At 43.0% G+C, this 16960-nt stretch overlaps 2 protein-coding genes across 3 annotated transcripts; both read left to right on the top strand.

Moving 5' to 3' along the window:
* The first annotated feature begins 657 nt into the window (after nucleotides 1–657).
* Nucleotides 658–3688, top strand: si:dkey-73n8.3 (retinol dehydrogenase 11). Its single transcript, XM_014157161.2, has 7 exons — nucleotides 658–804; nucleotides 1128–1243; nucleotides 2042–2197; nucleotides 2299–2403; nucleotides 2552–2761; nucleotides 2934–3126; nucleotides 3235–3688. Exons 1-7 carry the CDS (start codon nucleotides 791–793, stop codon nucleotides 3335–3337), a joined length of 897 nt encoding a protein of 298 aa, XP_014012636.1. The 5' UTR covers nucleotides 658–790; the 3' UTR covers nucleotides 3338–3688.
* An 875-nt stretch (nucleotides 3689–4563) lies between these two features.
* On the top strand, nucleotides 4564–16751 carry zgc:112332 (retinol dehydrogenase 12). 2 transcript variants are annotated; one of them, XM_014157157.2, is made up of 7 exons: nucleotides 4564–4683; nucleotides 10386–10501; nucleotides 12696–12851; nucleotides 12945–13049; nucleotides 15286–15495; nucleotides 15978–16170; nucleotides 16286–16748. In XM_014157157.2, the coding sequence occupies exons 1-7, from the start codon at nucleotides 4670–4672 to the stop codon at nucleotides 16386–16388; spliced, it is 897 nt and encodes a 298-aa protein (XP_014012632.1). In that variant the 5' UTR covers nucleotides 4564–4669; the 3' UTR covers nucleotides 16389–16748. The 2 variants fall into 2 exon arrangements, with proteins under 2 accessions (XP_014012632.1, XP_045558027.1); XM_045702071.1 differs by lacking the exon at nucleotides 4564–4683 and having other exon boundaries at nucleotides 10204–10501; nucleotides 16286–16751.
* The last annotated feature ends 209 nt before the right edge of the window (nucleotides 16752–16960 follow it).

The following is a 16960-nucleotide window of genomic DNA, read 5'->3' as shown; positions in this document are numbered from 1 at the left end:
ATCAGCTCAGCTGCTTCTAGAGAACATAAGAATAGAGAATGTGTAGATTTAGAGGGTAATGTATTGGAGAACATTGGCACTAAACTATGTTGCCACCTAGTGAAGGATGTATTACATGTATTGAACACAAACAAATACACACTGCATTTCCTATAGTGTTCTGGCTTGCTGCTGGTGACACAGGGAAACACGTTTTCACCTGGAAACTACCAGAAACTTCTCAGTCAGAAATGCTGAAACTGGAATATCTTCACCTGCTGTTTAGACAGGCTTGAATTACACCTGAGGTGAAACAGAACCTGTATGGAAGTGTGAGACTCCATTCTTATGTAGGGACCTGAGATTTTACTAACCATACATGTGACATTAGGTTTTCACAGTCCAGTCACATGGTGGCCCACTAATAGGAGGAGGCTCCGGCTGGATATCTCTCTTGACTAACTCCTTCCACGTCTCTACTTATCACAGAATACTGTTACTATTCAGATACACATTTTGTAAGAAAGAGTTTCTCTAAGACACAGTAATGAATTAGATACAACTCTCCCCTGATGAAAGAATGGTTTATCTGGGGCCTATCAATAGTCCATGAACAATTTGGAGACATCACACACACACACACACACACACACCATATATATACGCTTGCATGCACACACACACAAGAGTCTCGACACACAGCGTCCTCTAGCACATCCGTTTCTGTGAGTGGACGGAAAGACAGACTGGTTGAAGAGGGGATTTCTGAAGTCTCCCCAGAGGATATCAGTTTTCTATCAGAAACACAGAGATGGAAAAGATCCGGTAAGACCAATCCCTATGATTCTACTGTAAATAGATGTAAGACCAATCCCTATGATTCTACTGTAAATAGATGTAAGACCAATCCCTATGATTCTACTGTAAATAGATGTAAGACCAATCCCTATGATTCTACTGTAAATAGATGTAAGACCAATCCCTATGGTTCTACTGTAAATAGATGTAAGACCATCAAAGAGAAAATAACTGCGATTCAACATTTATGCTGTTAATATTAACGTAATGAATTGTGTCGTCCCAGTCAATATCAACAACAAATGTCAAACAGCTTATTTGTTTATCATATTGGCTCTCTCTTTTTCAAGGTCCCTGATCACTAAGCGCTGGTCGTCTGATGTTCGTCTGGATGGGAAGACTGCGATCGTGACGGGAGCTAACACTGGCATTGGCAAGGAGACTGCCATGGACCTGGCCAAGAGAGGTAGACCACACAATCTTAAATTCTCTTCCTCTATATTCTATTGCTTCTCTTGTCTCCCTTATAGTCAATATAGCCCCCTGCATATATTGTTATTTTTTTACTGCTCCTCTTTAATGACTTGTTACTTTTATCTCTTATTCTTATCCGTATTTTTTAAACTGCACTGTCGGTTAGGGGCTCATAAGTAAGCATTTCACTGTAAGGTCTGTTGTATTCGGCGCATGTGACTAATAAAATCCGATTTGATATATGCGCCCCCATGGAAATCGAATTAGCATAATACAAACATCCCCATAAAAATCAGTCTGTTTAAGCTAGACGCATGGGCTGCATCTCAGTACACCACATCCTCCGAAGTCGGCCTTCCGTATCTGCGGTGAAAGGTGGCAGAGCTACAGCTCTGTTTGTCAGACCAGGAGACATACCGAAAATTGGTCTTCTCACAGAAACGTCTGTAGCTTCCAAACTCTTATGACTCTTCAATGGAAAGTTGAGACTCTGGCTAACACCGTTTTGCTCTGCGACCCCCACAATCGTCACGGGACTGAAGTCGGCCCGACCGATTTGCCAACCTCTGTTTGTACACACTAATATGACCTCTCTATGGAAAGGTGACTTTCGGGGTATATTATTAATGTTAGAGGTAGGAACCAGTGGGGGTGCATTGCAGTGTATCCTGGGAGTTTCACAGGCTACTGAAGTGTCAGAAATGTGCTAGACATCATGGACAGTATGGCTGTTTGATACTTTTTGAAAGTGTGAAGATAATTCATTAAAAAAGGGGTTCTCTTTCTCTAGGTGCACGCGTCATCCTGGCCTGCAGGGACATGGAGAAGGCGGAGCTTGCGGTCAGTGACATCGTCAGGGAAATGGGAGGGGCCAAGGTGGAAGCCAGGAAGCTTGACCTCGCTGACACCAAGTCCATCTGTGAATTTGCTGAAAACATCTACAACAGTGGGTTAAAACACACACAACACCATATACTGTAAAACCTATAAAACACCATACTGTCAGGGCTCCGATGCAGAGGTGTTCTGACTCTTTTTGTCCCCCAGCGGAGAAGGTGCTTCACTTCCTGATCAACAATGCAGGTGTGGCCACCTGTCCTTACAGCACCACTGTAGATGGATACGAGATGCAGCTTGGAGTCAACCACCTGGGTACGAGACAGAACGGCTGGTTTATTAACAAGACTGCAAGCAACACTTTTTTCCACACAAAGAATTCTCTTTCTCTCCATTATCATTGATTGATTGCCATTGATTGAAACCTATCCTTATTAACCATTTCCTGTTTCCTTTTTTCCAGGTCACTTCTTTCTGACTTTCCTCCTATTGGATCTGCTGAAGCACTCCGCCCCCTCCCGTGTCATCACTGTGTCGTCATCGGCCCACGCCATGGGCAGGATCCACTTCGAGGACCTGAACAGTGAGAAGCAATACCACCCTGTCAAGGCCTACGTCCAGAGCAAACTGGCTAATATACTGTTCACTAGAGAGCTGGCCAAGAGGACCGCGGGTGGGTATGGGTGTGTGTGTTTCCATGCATGTAGCATCCTGTAGAGAATGGATCTAAGCGTACACCAGTGTGAGTGTCTCGTGTCTTAACCACCATCACTCTGTGGTTGAAACAGAGCAGAGGCCCTGACTACTTGGACAATGTGTGTGTGTGTGTGTGTGTGTATTAACAGTTCTAGGTGTGACAGCCTATGCAGTGCACCCGGGGGTAGTGAACACTGATCTGATGCGTCACATAAAGCGCCCCCTACAGCTCATATTTAAGAAGTTCAGCTACTTCCTCAAGACGCCAGCAGAAGGAGCCTACACCACTCTGTACTGCATCCTGACCCCTGATTCTGAACTCACCTCTGGGGGGTACTATAGGTCAGTGACCTTTCACCTCTCATCCCTGTCCCTGAACACTAATGTGTACTGTACTTGATTACCCATGAAATAAGGGTGTAAAATAAAATGATTCTTTCTCTCTCTCAGTGGGTGTGCACAGGCAGTGTGTGCCAGGGCTGGTAGTGATGAAGGCACCGCTCTCAAACTCTGGGCTGTTAGCTGTCATCTACTGGGCATCTGCTGGAGATGAACAGACACCCAATATTAATGCTATCTTTACACCAAATTGCTTCTTTCTGTCACGTCAAATACTGAGAAAATATTGCTATCATAAGTCCTTCTATGTCAAATGATAAATGTGAAGAGGCAGACAGACAGGTGATGCATGATGTTGCTGATGGTGAGCGTAGGTGGAAGTGGTACAGATAGGTTATAGAATGTTTACAGTTAGTGTTGCAGTCAGTAAACTATCTGAGACTGACTGGTCAAGGAAAGCTATATGTCAAATATTCAGTTTAACTAAATCATGTAATTCTCTTCTGTTTTTACACCTTTGATTCCTGTGCTTTCTGGAGAAAGTAAAATGCTATCAAATGCTGAACCAACATTCTGCCTTTTCTTGTTGGGAGTAATTTAGGCCTTTTGACTATTATTTAGACCAGCAATAGCTTTCTCTGCTTGATCTATTAGAACACGACTAAAAAGGTGACAAGCATCTCTATAATTGGCCTGTGGGGACATCTAGTGGTCAAAGCTTCAAACCACAAGACGACGTCTTAAAATGAGCGCTCGATCTGCACGTTGACATCGCGTAACAGCAGTAGACGATGACGACGATGTAGCCAACTTTTTTTTTCTTCCAGGAAATTCAATTTATATTATTCTAACTAGGAAATATTTGTAAATGTTTGTTCTCTGACTGGCAAGGTCAGGGCGAAACGTGTAGTAATGTCAACTGCCATAATCAGCCAATTCGTTTGGTGTCATTCTATATACTAGGGAAAAGGAACAAACATTGTGGGCTAGGCCTTTACAAAACCCGAATTGGCTACCGGTAGGTTATCAGAATTGTTAAACTGAACGTATCCGATCAATGAACTAATCACATAAAAGGCAATAACTTCACTGAATCGATGTCGAGCGCCACATTTTCCAAATCGTCCGGTGCGCACTGACCTACATCTCACTCCACTCCTGGGGAAATTGGTCAAAAGAGGACCCCTGAGCAGTCATTAGTTCGAGACAGTAATTCAATATAGTCGTGCTGAGCATATTGTAAGATCTCACAACAACTGGAGAATAAGTTAAAATGTCAAACGCTATTTTATTAATTCATTAATTTAACCACTGTTCAAACAAACAACCATAACCAGTTCTCGATTAACCACTACTATATTATGGTAATAAAATAAATATTTTCGCAGCACAAAGACGGGCTGGAACGCACCCATAGTGTGACAGATGCCGGGTGGGCGGGCTGCAACGCTGAGGAATGTATTCATTGATACATCCTAGAGTTGAGAGGAAACTTGTATAGACGAACTTGGGGTGTTGAGGAGAAAGATTGGTCACTGGGAAAGGAATGCATTCAATCAGGTAGGTCAATGACTATTTATATTCGGGAAAACAAAGATGCTATGGTGGCAGTCATTTTCTCTTTCAGTGTACAGAACTATTTTTCTTCAAATAAGAACTGTTATTACTGTTGTAATTATGAAACATTGAACAAATTGTTACCACTTTAGGATATTGACATTAAATTGCTATTAGACTAGTCCAGGGCTCTCCAACCCTGTTAATGGAGCGCTACCGTCCTGTAGGTTCTCACTCCAACCCTGTTAATGGAGCGCTACCGTCCTGTAGGTTCTCACTCCAACCCTGTTAATGGAGCGCTACCGTCCTGTAGGTTCTCACTCCAACCCTGTTAATGGAGCGCTACCGTCCTGTAGGTTCTCACTCCAACCCTGTTAATGGAGCGCTACCGTCCTGTAGGTTCTCACTCCAACCCTGTTAATGGAGCGCTACCGTCCTGTAGGTTCTCACTCCAACCCTGTTAATGGAGCGCTACCGTCCTGTAGGTTCTCACTCCAACCCTGTTAATGGAGCGCTACCGTCCTGTAGGTTCTCACTCCAACCCTGTTAATGGAGCGCTACCGTCCTGTAGGTTCTCACTCCAACCCTGTTAATGGAGCGCTACCGTCCTGTAGGTTCTCACTCCAACAGGGTTGGAGACCTCTGGGCTAGTTTATCATGTTACAGTTTCTCAATCGCTTTGGCTCATTTTTTTTTTTTTTTAAACAGTCTTAACGTTCTCTAAACTAAGTGCAACTGTCACAACTGTTTTATCACAACTATTGCATGTCTGCAAAATGTAGTAACTCACGCAAAACATTTCATTCATACTTCAAAACCTAATTGTGTCAGTAAATTGGCCAATGCCACCAAACTGAAAAGTTCTGTTTGTTTGTTATATACAAATTTCAGTTTTGTCCTTCTTTGTTGACACTGACTGCACTATACAAGAATGTCCTTTTGTATAGCTGAATGCAATTGTGTATCAGACTGAGCTTTTTTAATACCAATTTCAACAGTAGGTAAAATGTCAATACAGTAGTACACAGAAAGGATATGCACATTTATTTTTGTAGCAATATGTTACATGTAAACAGAAAATTGACATTTGCATGTCCATTTTGACATATTTCTTACATATATAGTGAACAGAATTTGAACAGAATTTGCCACAAAATGACATCCATGCCAAACCCCCCGCGACAATGAAAACTTGCGGTAGTTCTGTAAAAAAAAAAATACATCCTCACAGTACGTAACACTACAAAAGGCCCCCTCCTCTTGGTGGACATCCTGTCGCTCTTGTTGGTCTGGCCAGAGATTTTCGTCAACATCACATCTGATGGTTTTCCTTGCGATGCACGGGGGGAATCGTCTTGCGTGGCGCAACAATCCCCTGCAATGATCGCCTGTGATGTCCTCACAAGCAGCATTCATGGCATCTAACAGAGACATCTGATATTGTCCCCGATAGTCATATACTTTCCACCTTCATGCTGAAAAAAACGATCGGATTCAGGAATGGGGAGTATGGTGGAAGAAAAGCCATTGATATCCTTTCATGCGCAGCAAACCATTCCCTAACACTGTTGGTTTGGGGGAAGCTGACATTATCCCACACAATTACATCATTTGGCAAATCTGGCCTAACTAAACCTCTTTGATGTTCTGGTATTAGGTCTCTGTAGAGTGCATTTAGGAAGGACAGGAGAAGTTGGGTGTTATAGGGCCCAATGTGTGGAATATGTGTTCTCACACCATTATCAGAAATGGCAGCACACATTGGAATATTGCCCCCACATTGGCCTGGTGTGCCAAATGTGGCTCTGCATCCAATGAGATTGTGGCCACATCTCCTGCCTTTGGCCAGATTGAACCCAGCCTCTCCACAAAAACGAGAATGTGGGTCATTTCGTGTCCTTCCAGCTCCATTATTCTCTGTATAGTAACACAGAAACAAAATATAAAGTTAGTTTTACATAGCCTACTCTAGAATCAGACAGTTTAGTAAAGTGGAAATGTTTTCTTATGGGCATCTACCACTTCAAGAAGTATGTACAGGCATCATTGAAGTACAGAGTACCACGTGCACACCAATGGTTTACCTGGACATACTGGTACCACAGCTCCTACCTGGACATACTGGTACCACAGCTCCTACCTGGACATACTGGTACTGCAGCTCCTACATGGACATACTGGTACCGCAGCTCCTACCTGGACATACTGGTACCGCAGCTCTTACCTGGACATACTGGTACCACCACTCCTACCTGGACATACTGGTACCGCAGCTCCTACCTGGACATACTGGTACCACAGCTCCTACCTGGACATACTGGTACCGCAGCTCCTACCTGGACATACTGGTACCACCACTCCTACCTGGACATACTGGTACCACAGCTCCTACCTGGACATACTGGTACCACAGCTCCTACCTGGACATACTGGTACCACAGCTCCTACCTGGACATACTGATACCACCACTCCTACCTGGACATACTGGTACCACAGCTCCTACCTGGACATACTGGTACCACAGCTCCTACGTGGACATACTGGTACCACAGCTCCTACCTGGACATATTGGTACCACAGCTCCTACCTGGACATACTGGTACCACCACTCCTAACTGGACATACTGGTACCGCAGCTCCTAACTGGACATACTGGTACCGCAGCTCCTACCTGGACATACTGGTACCGCCACTCCTACCTGGACATACTGGTACCACCACTCCTACCTGGACATACTGGTACCGCCACTCCTACCTGGACATACTGGTACCACCACTCCTACCTGGACATACTGGTACCACCACTCCTACCTGGACATACTGGTACCACAGCTCCTACCTGGACATACTGGTACCACCACTCCTACCTGGACATACTGGTACCTCAGCTCCTACCTGGACATACTGGTACCACCACTCCTACCTGGACATACTGGTACCACAGCTCCTACCTGGACATACTGGTACCTCAGCTCCTACCTGGACATACTGGTACCACAGCTCCTACCTGGACATACTGGTACCACCACTCCTACCTGGACATACTGGTACCTCAGCTCCTACCTGGACATACTGGTACCACCACTCCTACCTGGACATACTGGTACCACAGCTCCTACCTGGACATACTGGTACCTCAGCTCCTACCTGGACATACTGGTACCACCACTCCTACCTGGACATACTGGTACCACCACTCCTACCTGGACATACTGGTACCACCACTCCTACCTGGACATACTGGTACCACCACTCCTACCTGGACATACTGGTACCACCACTCCTACCTGGACATACTGGTACCACAGCTCCTACCTGGACATACTGGTACCACCACTCCTACCTGGACATACTGGTACCACCACTCCTACCTGGACATACTGGTACCACCACTCCTACCTGGACATACTGGTACCACCACTCCTACCTGGACATACTGGTACCACAGCTCCTTCACTCTGGCACTATTCCTCTCAAATGGCACCTTGTAGAGTTATTTCATAGGTATTTGTTGTTTTAAAAAAAATCTGTCTATAGTGGAAATGCTGACAATTGATATTTGCAGAGATAGTCATCATTTATGATTGCACTTTGGATCTCTTAGCCTGATGGAATTGTTGGCTATGACCATTTTGCAAATTTTTTGTTCTTGCTGATGGCTGAATACTGCTGCTCTGCCACCAGCATGAGGTCGTTGTGCAGTCCAATATATGACATGCAGAATTCACAAATAGATCATGTTACAGATAGTATATTGTATCCAATTCGGGCTGTGCTACTGTATATTCCTCATATCTTACAGTACATTGTGATTTTCAGACTTGCATTTACTTTTACAATAGTTGCTGTGTTGTGAATTAAATGCTGTAGCAAAAGTAAAGAACAAGTACATATTTACCTGTTTTCCCTACGGAATGTTTGCACAATTGATGATACTGTGGACCTGTTTACATTAGGCTGTACTCTCCAACCAGCCTCTTCCATTGTAAGACCATGGTTTATGACACTGTGGACCTGTTTACATTAGGCTGTACTCTCCGACCAGCCTCTTCCATTGTCAGACCATGGTTTATGACACTGTGGACCTGTTTACATTAGGCTGTACTCTCCGACCAGCCTCTTCCATTGTCAGACCGTGGTTTATGACACTGTGGACCTGTTTACATTAGGCTGTACTCTCCAACCAGCCTCTTCCATTGTCAGACCATGGTTTATGACACTGTGGACCTGTTTACATTAGGCTGTACTCTCCGACCAGCCTCTTCCATTGTCAGACCGTGGTTTATGACACTGTGGACCTGTTTACATTAGGCTGTACTCTCCGACCAGCCTCTTCCATTGTCAGACCGTGGTTTATGACATGGCCCACAATTGTGGCTCTGATTTGATCAGGGACTCTTATTCTTTGCCTTCTACCTCTTCCTCTATTATGTCTTCCCCCTAACACCACCACCACACATTCTTACACTTCTTCTTATCTCTCTTCCACGAGCTTGTAGCTGCTGTTCAGGGTAGTGATTTTCCTCCATGTTCTTAAATGGTAGTGATTGTGCTGTGGGCAAGCTCCATATATATGCTTCCAAACTTGATTGGTTTATTGGTAAGATTGTCACCTGGCAGGTCATTTGCCAATTTAGCAGACATCACAAACATTCCATGTCATAGATATTTATGGCATATAGATGTGTCTGACTGATTTTGATCATTGAATGGATCATTTTGCATGAAATGGCTCACACGATGAAAGAATGTTGTGAAGAGTGAACAATTTCACTGAGAATCAACTCATCAGTTTTGATCAGCCATGTGCACGTAGTTATTGTGCAAATTGTAGACAATTATGTTTACTTTTTTGCACACAAGTGCCAAAACACGTGCAATTTGCTTAAATTAATAAGAGCATCAAATCTGGTGTGAACAAGAAACTAATTGTTCAGAGATTTGAATTTATTGTTTTGAAATAAAGAATTCTCATTCGAGAATTGAGCCAAAGCGATTGAGAAAAACTGTAAAGTAAATTAAAACAAAAACATATTTCTACTGCATAACACATTTTATTATTGGTTTTTACTAAAACAATCTATTATTTATCCAGGTTTGGTAGCCGATTTACTGAATTAATATTTAATCTAGTCGTATGCTCCATAGAAGATCATAACCTTTTTCACTTATCTACAGTTAATCATAAGCCAAATGATTAACATTTCATAATTTGGTTCAGCTCATTAGCTAGTATTCTTACTGGTAGCTAGTTATTTAGCTGTCTTGCTGACATCTAAGTTAAGTTGACATTCTGATTATCTGCTCTGTGCGTGTGTGCGTGTGTGTGTGTGTGTGTCAGAGGAGGTTGGTGGAACCTTAATTGGGGAGGACGGGCTTGTGGTAAGGACTGGAGCGGAATCTGTGGAATGGTATCAAATACATCAAACACGTCTTCCATTTGTTCCGTTCCGGACATTATTATGAGCCGCCCTCCCCTCAACAGCCTCCACTGGTGTGTGTGTAATATGTGTATTGTATGTTGTTGTGTATGTTGTAATATTACTACATTTCCTGTCTCTGTAATAAGCTGTCTTACCACATCCTCAAAACGATTTCAACTGTGTTTGTTCAACTGTGTTCAACTGTGTTGATTGACTATGTTGAATGACTGTGTTGTTTGTGTATTTGACTCTCTCTTGCTGTGTGTTTCTGACTCTGTCAGGAACTTCTTCTGTGGCCGCTGGTCATGTGACGTGCGTCTGGACGGTCAGACTGTCATCATCACAGGAGCTAACACTGGAATCGGCAAAGAGACAGCCAGGGACCTGGCCAAGAGAGGTAGAGAACACACATACACTCGCACAGTTTGTGTTGCTGTCCTTGTGGGAACCAAAGAATTGATTCCCATCCAAAATCCTATTTTTCCTAACCCCTAACCCTAACCTTGAGCCTAAACTTAACCCCAAACCCTATATCTAACCCTAAACCTAACCCATAGCCTAAAATAGCATTTTTGTTTTTGTGAGGACCGGCAAAATGTCCCGCCTTGCACGAATTGTCCTTGTTTTACTATCCTTGTGAGGACTTCTGGTACCCAAGGATAGTTAAACAAAAACACACACAAGTCGAAGTCTACACCCTTCGCCAGGGATTGGTACTACTCCTAGTAGGAGTGGGAACTATGGACAGGATTCTTCAATTAAGTATTTGTTGTCCTTCAACGAGAGACAACTAGTTTTCATTCAAATGCTTTCACTTGAGAAATTCTGCACCAAACAGCTTAGTTAGATGTAAAATTGTGCGACTAAGACCTCCTTGGCAAAAACTTCCAAATTAATGACAGATTTCTTGATTTATCTTAGATTAATTCTGACTATTTTGAGGAAGGCTATGTTGTTACTATGCTGTCTCGAGGGACAAAACATTTTTTTTTCTAAACCGAGTGTGTGGGCGCCTTTTAGCCTAATGATATTCTCAGTAGCAGTCATTAAAGATCCAGGAGAGGTGGAGACAGAGAGGGCATTGTCAGAATAGACCGCTAAACATCCGTCCTATGCATGCGATGGAACGCGCACACACGCACGCACACACGTACACATGCATGCACACACACGCACACACACATGCACACACACACGCATGCACATACACAGAGTGAGATGAAAGCTGGTTCTACGTACGTGGTCTGATTTGTTCCGTTGGCTGCACTTGAAAAGCTCTGTGTGGCACCAACTTCCTCTTACAAAACACAACAGTGTGTTTGTGTGTGAGTGCGAATGTGTGTGCGTATTGCAAGCATCGGGGGTTTGTTAGAAGACGTTATCAGAACGACGTTTCACTCATTCACAACTGAGGTTAGAGCTGGGAATGGAAGATTCATAACCGTCTGTCATTTTATTTCCTAAAGTAGTGTGTTATATGAGGAAATATTGATCATACTTTACGATGTCAAGTAGGCTAGAGGAAATAGATGAAAGAGAGTGGTTATATTGAAATATCAATATAATTGTATTACTAATACAATTCGTTTTTATTTTCTAGACAGGCTGGGCCAAGACAAAGCCTTGCGTGCATCACATTCTATTTCTTGCCTTACTGGAAAACAGTCTTTAACTTAAAGATCTGAAACTAGAATCCTCAAGTTACCTTGCTCTGTCCGTCAACTCACTTTCATGTACTTTAAAATGTATATTTTAATTTAACTCAATAAAATTGCTGTGATGGTAAAATAAAATCGAATAACTAAATGTGTTAATTATGTACTATAAACAACAGCTAGATAATAAAAAAAAGTTTGCAATGTCCAATGCAGAACACACTCTCACACACACACACACGCACTACTTATCCATGTGGAACAAATAAACGGCGTCAGCATGAAATCACCCTGGATCATCACTATGTGTGCGATTGGCTCAACTCAAACTTCCCTCTTAATTGTTTGTTTATCGTTTGTGTTTTAATTATGATTGGTTGCTCTGCCAGGAAATTTGGGAAACAATTTTGATTCCCACATCGGAGCGGAGAGAGGGGAACAAAGGCACTTTGATAGCTTCCAGACGGAGCGCTCCCATGGAATAATGACGGTCTTCTATTCCATAATTACTGGGCCACCACAGCTATTGTGTGTGTGTGTGTGTGTGTGTGTGTGTGTGTGTGTGTGTGTGTGTGTGTGTGTGTGTGTGTGTGTGTGTGTCCTCATAGGCCCTCTCAGCAGGGCTGGGCTCATTAAAATAGGATGAGCAGTCCATTGTTTGCCAAGTGAAGATGAGAAACACAGTTTATACTGTTGCCTGTTTCTTTACTGACAAACACTGTGAAATGAACAGTTGAATATTCTGTAAACTGAGATATTAAGCTTGTGTTTTTAGAGATTTCTATGATATTTAGTTAAACTGTTGAGAACGATCCATCCTATGATGTTCAGGGATTTTAAACACAAATGAACATCTTTCACATTTGTCCTCCCGTGTGCTAGTAACCTTATGACCTACCTCTGTGTAACCTCTGACCTCTTTGAACCCCCTCTCAGGTGCTCGCATCATCATGGCGTGTAGAGACATGGAGAAGGCGGAGGGTGCCAGGAAAGAGATCTCAGAAGATTGTGGAAATGAAAACATTGTCGTTCACAAACTGGATCTGTCTGACATCAAGTCTATCAGAGAGTTCGCTGAGCTGGTTAATAAGGGTAGATAACCTTCAGGGTATAGGAATGGATGGATAGATAGATAGGTGGAAGGAGGGAAAGCTTTTGCAGTGACAGTTTTTCTGGTGTTTGCAGAGGAGAAGCAAGTCAATATCCTGATCAACAACGCTGGCATCATGATGTGTCCCTACTCTAAGACCAAGGACGGCTTCGAGATGCAGTTTGGAGTCAACCACCTGGGTAAGATAAATAAATCAACTTCTATTCATGTAGCCCCTTTCATAATGCATTTGCCATAAAATGCTGAGGTGTAACCAAAGCTTAAACCCTTCCCCAAAGTAAGTCAAGCCGATAGTGGAACGGGACAATTCCCTGGGCCATAGACGATTCAAGGTTCCACTAGTTATTGAGATATATACAGCTGAAGTTGGAAGTTTACATACACTTAGGTTGGAGTCATTAAAACTCATTTTTAAACCACTCCACAATTTTTTGTAAAGAACTATAGTTTTGGCAAGTCGGTTAGGACATCTACTGTGTGCATGACACAAGTAATTTTTCCAACAATTGTTTACAGACAGATTATTTCACTTATAATTCACTGTATCACAATTCCAGAGTGTCAGAAGTTTACATACACTAAATTGACTGTGCCTTTAAACAGCTTAGAAAATTCCAGAAAATGATGTCAGGGTTTTACAAGCTTCTGATAGGCTAATTGACATAAATTGAGTCAATTGGAGGTGTACCTGTGGATGTATTTCAAGGCCTACCTTCAAACTCAGTGCCTCTTTGCTTGACATCATGCGAAAATCTAAAGAAATCAGCCAAGACCACAGAAAAAAATTGTAGACCTCCACAAGTCTGGTTCATCCTTGGGAGCAATTTCCAAATGCCTGAAGGTACCACGTTCATCTGTACAAACAACAGTACACAAGTATAAACACCATTGGACCACGCAGCCGTCATACCGCTCAGGAAGGAGACGCGTTCTGTCTCCTAGAGATGAACGTACTTTGGTGTGAAAAGGGCAAATCAATCCCAGAACAACAGCAAAGGACCTTGTGAAGATGCTGGAGGAAACAGCTACAAAAGTATCTATATCCACAGTAAAACGAGTCCTATATCGACATAACCTGAAAGGCCGCTTAGCAAGGAAGAAGCCACTGCTCCAAACCGCCATAAAAAAAGCCAGACTACGGTTTGCAACTGCACATGGGGACAAGTTGTGGGGGTGCTTTGCTGCAGGAGGGACTGGTACACTTCACAAAATATATGGCATCATGATGAACAAAAATTATGTGGATATATTGAAGCAACATTTCAAGACATCAGTCAGGAAGTTAAAGCTTGGTCGCAAATGGGTCTTCCAAATGGACAATGACCCCAAGCATACTTCCAAAGTTGTGGAAAAATGCCTTAAGGACAACAAAGTCAAGGTATTGGAGTGTCCATCACAAAGCCCTGACCTCAATCCTATAGAACATTTGTGGGCAGAACTGAAAAAGCGTGTGCGAGCAAGGAGGCATATAAACCTGACTCAGTTACACCAGCTCTGTCAGGAGGAATGGGCCAAAATTCACCCAATTTATTGTGGGAAGCTTGTGGAAGGCTACCCGAAAACATTTGACCCAAGTTAAACAATTTAAAGGCAATGCTACCAAATACTAATTGAGTGTATGCAAACTTCTGACCCACTGGGAATGTGATGAAAGAAATAAAAGCAGAAATAAATAATTCTCTCTACTATTATTCTGACATTTCACATTCTTAAAATAAAGTGGTGATCCTAACTGACCTAAGACAGAGAACTTTTACTCGGATTAAATGTCTGGAATTGTGAAAAACAGAGTTTAAATGTATTTGGCTACGGTGTATGTAAACATCCGACTTCAACTGTGTATACTAGGCCAACTCGGTGCGTCTGCGTTATCAGATTAGCTAGATTAAATCAGTGCAGGCATGTTCTTAAGCAGGCTAAGATGGTCAATCAGCATATTAGCCCCTATTTCCTTCCTAAATGTAGAACTAATTAGCGGCTGGCTTACGTGGATGTAGTAATTGCTCTCTGTCTTAACCTTAGCTCCGGCAGTAAGGCTATTAGCCAGTCACGGATTAGGGCGGAAATTCAATCTGATTTGGAAAGAAGTGAGTCTGACTTTTGCTGAAGTACATTTTCTTTTAAAACGGTTAGAATTCTCGCCATACTTCCTGGGTCCGTAAAGATACACACACTGTTGAACTATTCATACTGAAGAGAACATAATTTAAGGACAGTTCATTACCAGTTTTACAGATAACATAAACATTCTTATGCGCACACACACACACACACACACACACACACACACACACACACACACACACACACGCACACACACACAAACACTCTGACAACATGCACATTTGCCAGAAATAACACACACACGCTCATTGACCCTTCCCTGACCTGTCCCTAACCCCTGACTTCCTGTAGGTCACTTCCTGTTGACCTACCTGTTGGTGGACCTGATCAAGCGCTCGGCGCCAGCCCGCATCGTTAACGTGTCGTCAGTGGCTCACACCTGGACCAGCATGAGACTGGATGACATCAACAGTGAGAAGAGCTACGACCAGGTCAAGGCCTATGGACAGAGCAAACTGGCCAATGTCCTCTGCACACGTTCACTGGCCAAACGACTGCAGGGTAAGAGCTGCCCTCGACAGCCATTCCCGAACTGGTCTAGAACTGAATGTTTCTTTCAGAGAATGGGAGTTGACTCAAAAGATTTCTTCTTCTTCTTCACAATCTCCACAAGATGTTTTATGTAGTCACCTCTGTGTGTGTGTTTGTGTGTATTAATAACAGGATACTGTACTGTCTCAAACATATACATCGTCCTGTTAAGATCCTCAAATAGACCATGTCATGTTTCCGCTCCAAAGCACCCTCCGGGAACTCTGAAAAGGACTTTGTTCATTTAGGCCACTGCATGTTAGTTTCTCGAACTTTAAGACTCTCTCAAACCTTCTGTTAGCCATTCAGAATTAGATGATCTATGGATAATCCTGTCTACCTACAAACCTAAGATTGATCAAATATCTGACCCTGTAACTGGCTAGAAGCAACTTGTTCCTACTAGTCATCATGGCATGACTGAGCGTCCAGCTTGTGTATGTTGTGTGCAGGCACCGGTGTGAGTGTGTTCTCCCTCCACCCGGGCGTGGTCCAGTCAGAACTATGGAGACACCTGAACAGTCGTGTCCAGGTAGCGGTCAAGGTGTTCCGGCCGTTCACTAAGTCCTCAGTCGAGGGAGCTCAGACCTCCATATACTGTGCTGTGGAGCCAGGACTGGAGAAGGAGAGTGGAGGATACTACAGGTACACGCATACTGATTGATTTTGTGAAAGGGTAACTTACAGTGGTACACAGCGTTAATCAGGTAAGTTATTGTATATCCGCTCATTGACACTCATTGTGTTTATGTGTGAACAGCGACTGTGCGCCTGCAAGGTGCTCCAGAACAGCTTCTGATGACGACTTGGCCCAGAAACTGTGGGAACTGAGCTGCAAGATGCTGGCCATCACCTGGGAGTGAACACAAGATACTAGGTTGCATCTCAAAGGCCCCCTAGTCCTCATGTAGTGCACTGAATACATTGTGGATATAGTGCACGACGGGGCTTTGGCCAGATTTTTTTACAGTTATTATATTCTCACTATGTAGATTGCAATATGTAAAGAGCATTACTACTACAGTTGAAGTCAGAAGTTTACATACACTTAGGTTGGAGTCATTAAAACTCATTTTTAAACCACTCCAAAAATGTCTTGTTAACAAACTATAGTTTTGGCAAGTCGGTTAGGACATCTACTTTGTGCATGACACAAGTAATTTTTCCAGCAGTTGTTTACAGACAGATTATTTCACTGTATCACAATTCCAGTGGGTCAGAAGTTTACATTCACTAAGTTGACTGTGCCTTTAAACAGCTTGGAAAATTCCAGAAAGTGTCATGGCTATACAAGCTTCTGATAGGCTAATTGACATCATTTGAGTCAATTGGAGGTGTACCTGTGGATGTATTTCAAGGCCTATCTTCAAACTCAGTGCCTCTTTGCTTGACATCATAGGAAAATCAAAAGAAATCAGCCAAGACCTCAGAAAAA

This window comes from Salmo salar, chromosome ssa19 (genome assembly GCF_905237065.1).
Source record: "Salmo salar chromosome ssa19, Ssal_v3.1, whole genome shotgun sequence".
Taxonomy (NCBI): Eukaryota; Metazoa; Chordata; class Actinopteri; order Salmoniformes; family Salmonidae; genus Salmo; species Salmo salar.
The sequence above is the reverse complement of the archived record's forward strand: the minus strand, read 5'-3'. Positions and strand labels throughout refer to the sequence as shown.

What these genes read in the sequence shown, in the direction of transcription:
- si:dkey-73n8.3 (XM_014157161.2), top strand. An exon ending in TGCTGAAAACATCTACAACA is followed by an intron (nt 2,198 to 2,298) that starts GTGGGTTAAAAC and finishes TTTGTCCCCCAG; the next exon opens with CGGAGAAGGTGCTTCACTTC. An exon ending in ACCTCTGGGGGGTACTATAG is followed by an intron (nt 3,127 to 3,234) that starts GTCAGTGACCTT and finishes TCTCTCTCTCAG; the next exon opens with TGGGTGTGCACAGGCAGTGT.
- zgc:112332 (XM_045702071.1), top strand. Translation starts at nt 10,321, where the DNA reads ATGTTGAATGACTGTGTTGTTTGTGTATTTGACTCTCTCTTGCTGTGT. An exon ending in GTTTGGAGTCAACCACCTGG is followed by an intron (nt 13,050 to 15,285) that starts GTAAGATAAATA and finishes GACTTCCTGTAG; the next exon opens with GTCACTTCCTGTTGACCTAC. An exon ending in ACTGGCCAAACGACTGCAGG is followed by an intron (nt 15,496 to 15,977) that starts GTAAGAGCTGCC and finishes TGTTGTGTGCAG; the next exon opens with GCACCGGTGTGAGTGTGTTC.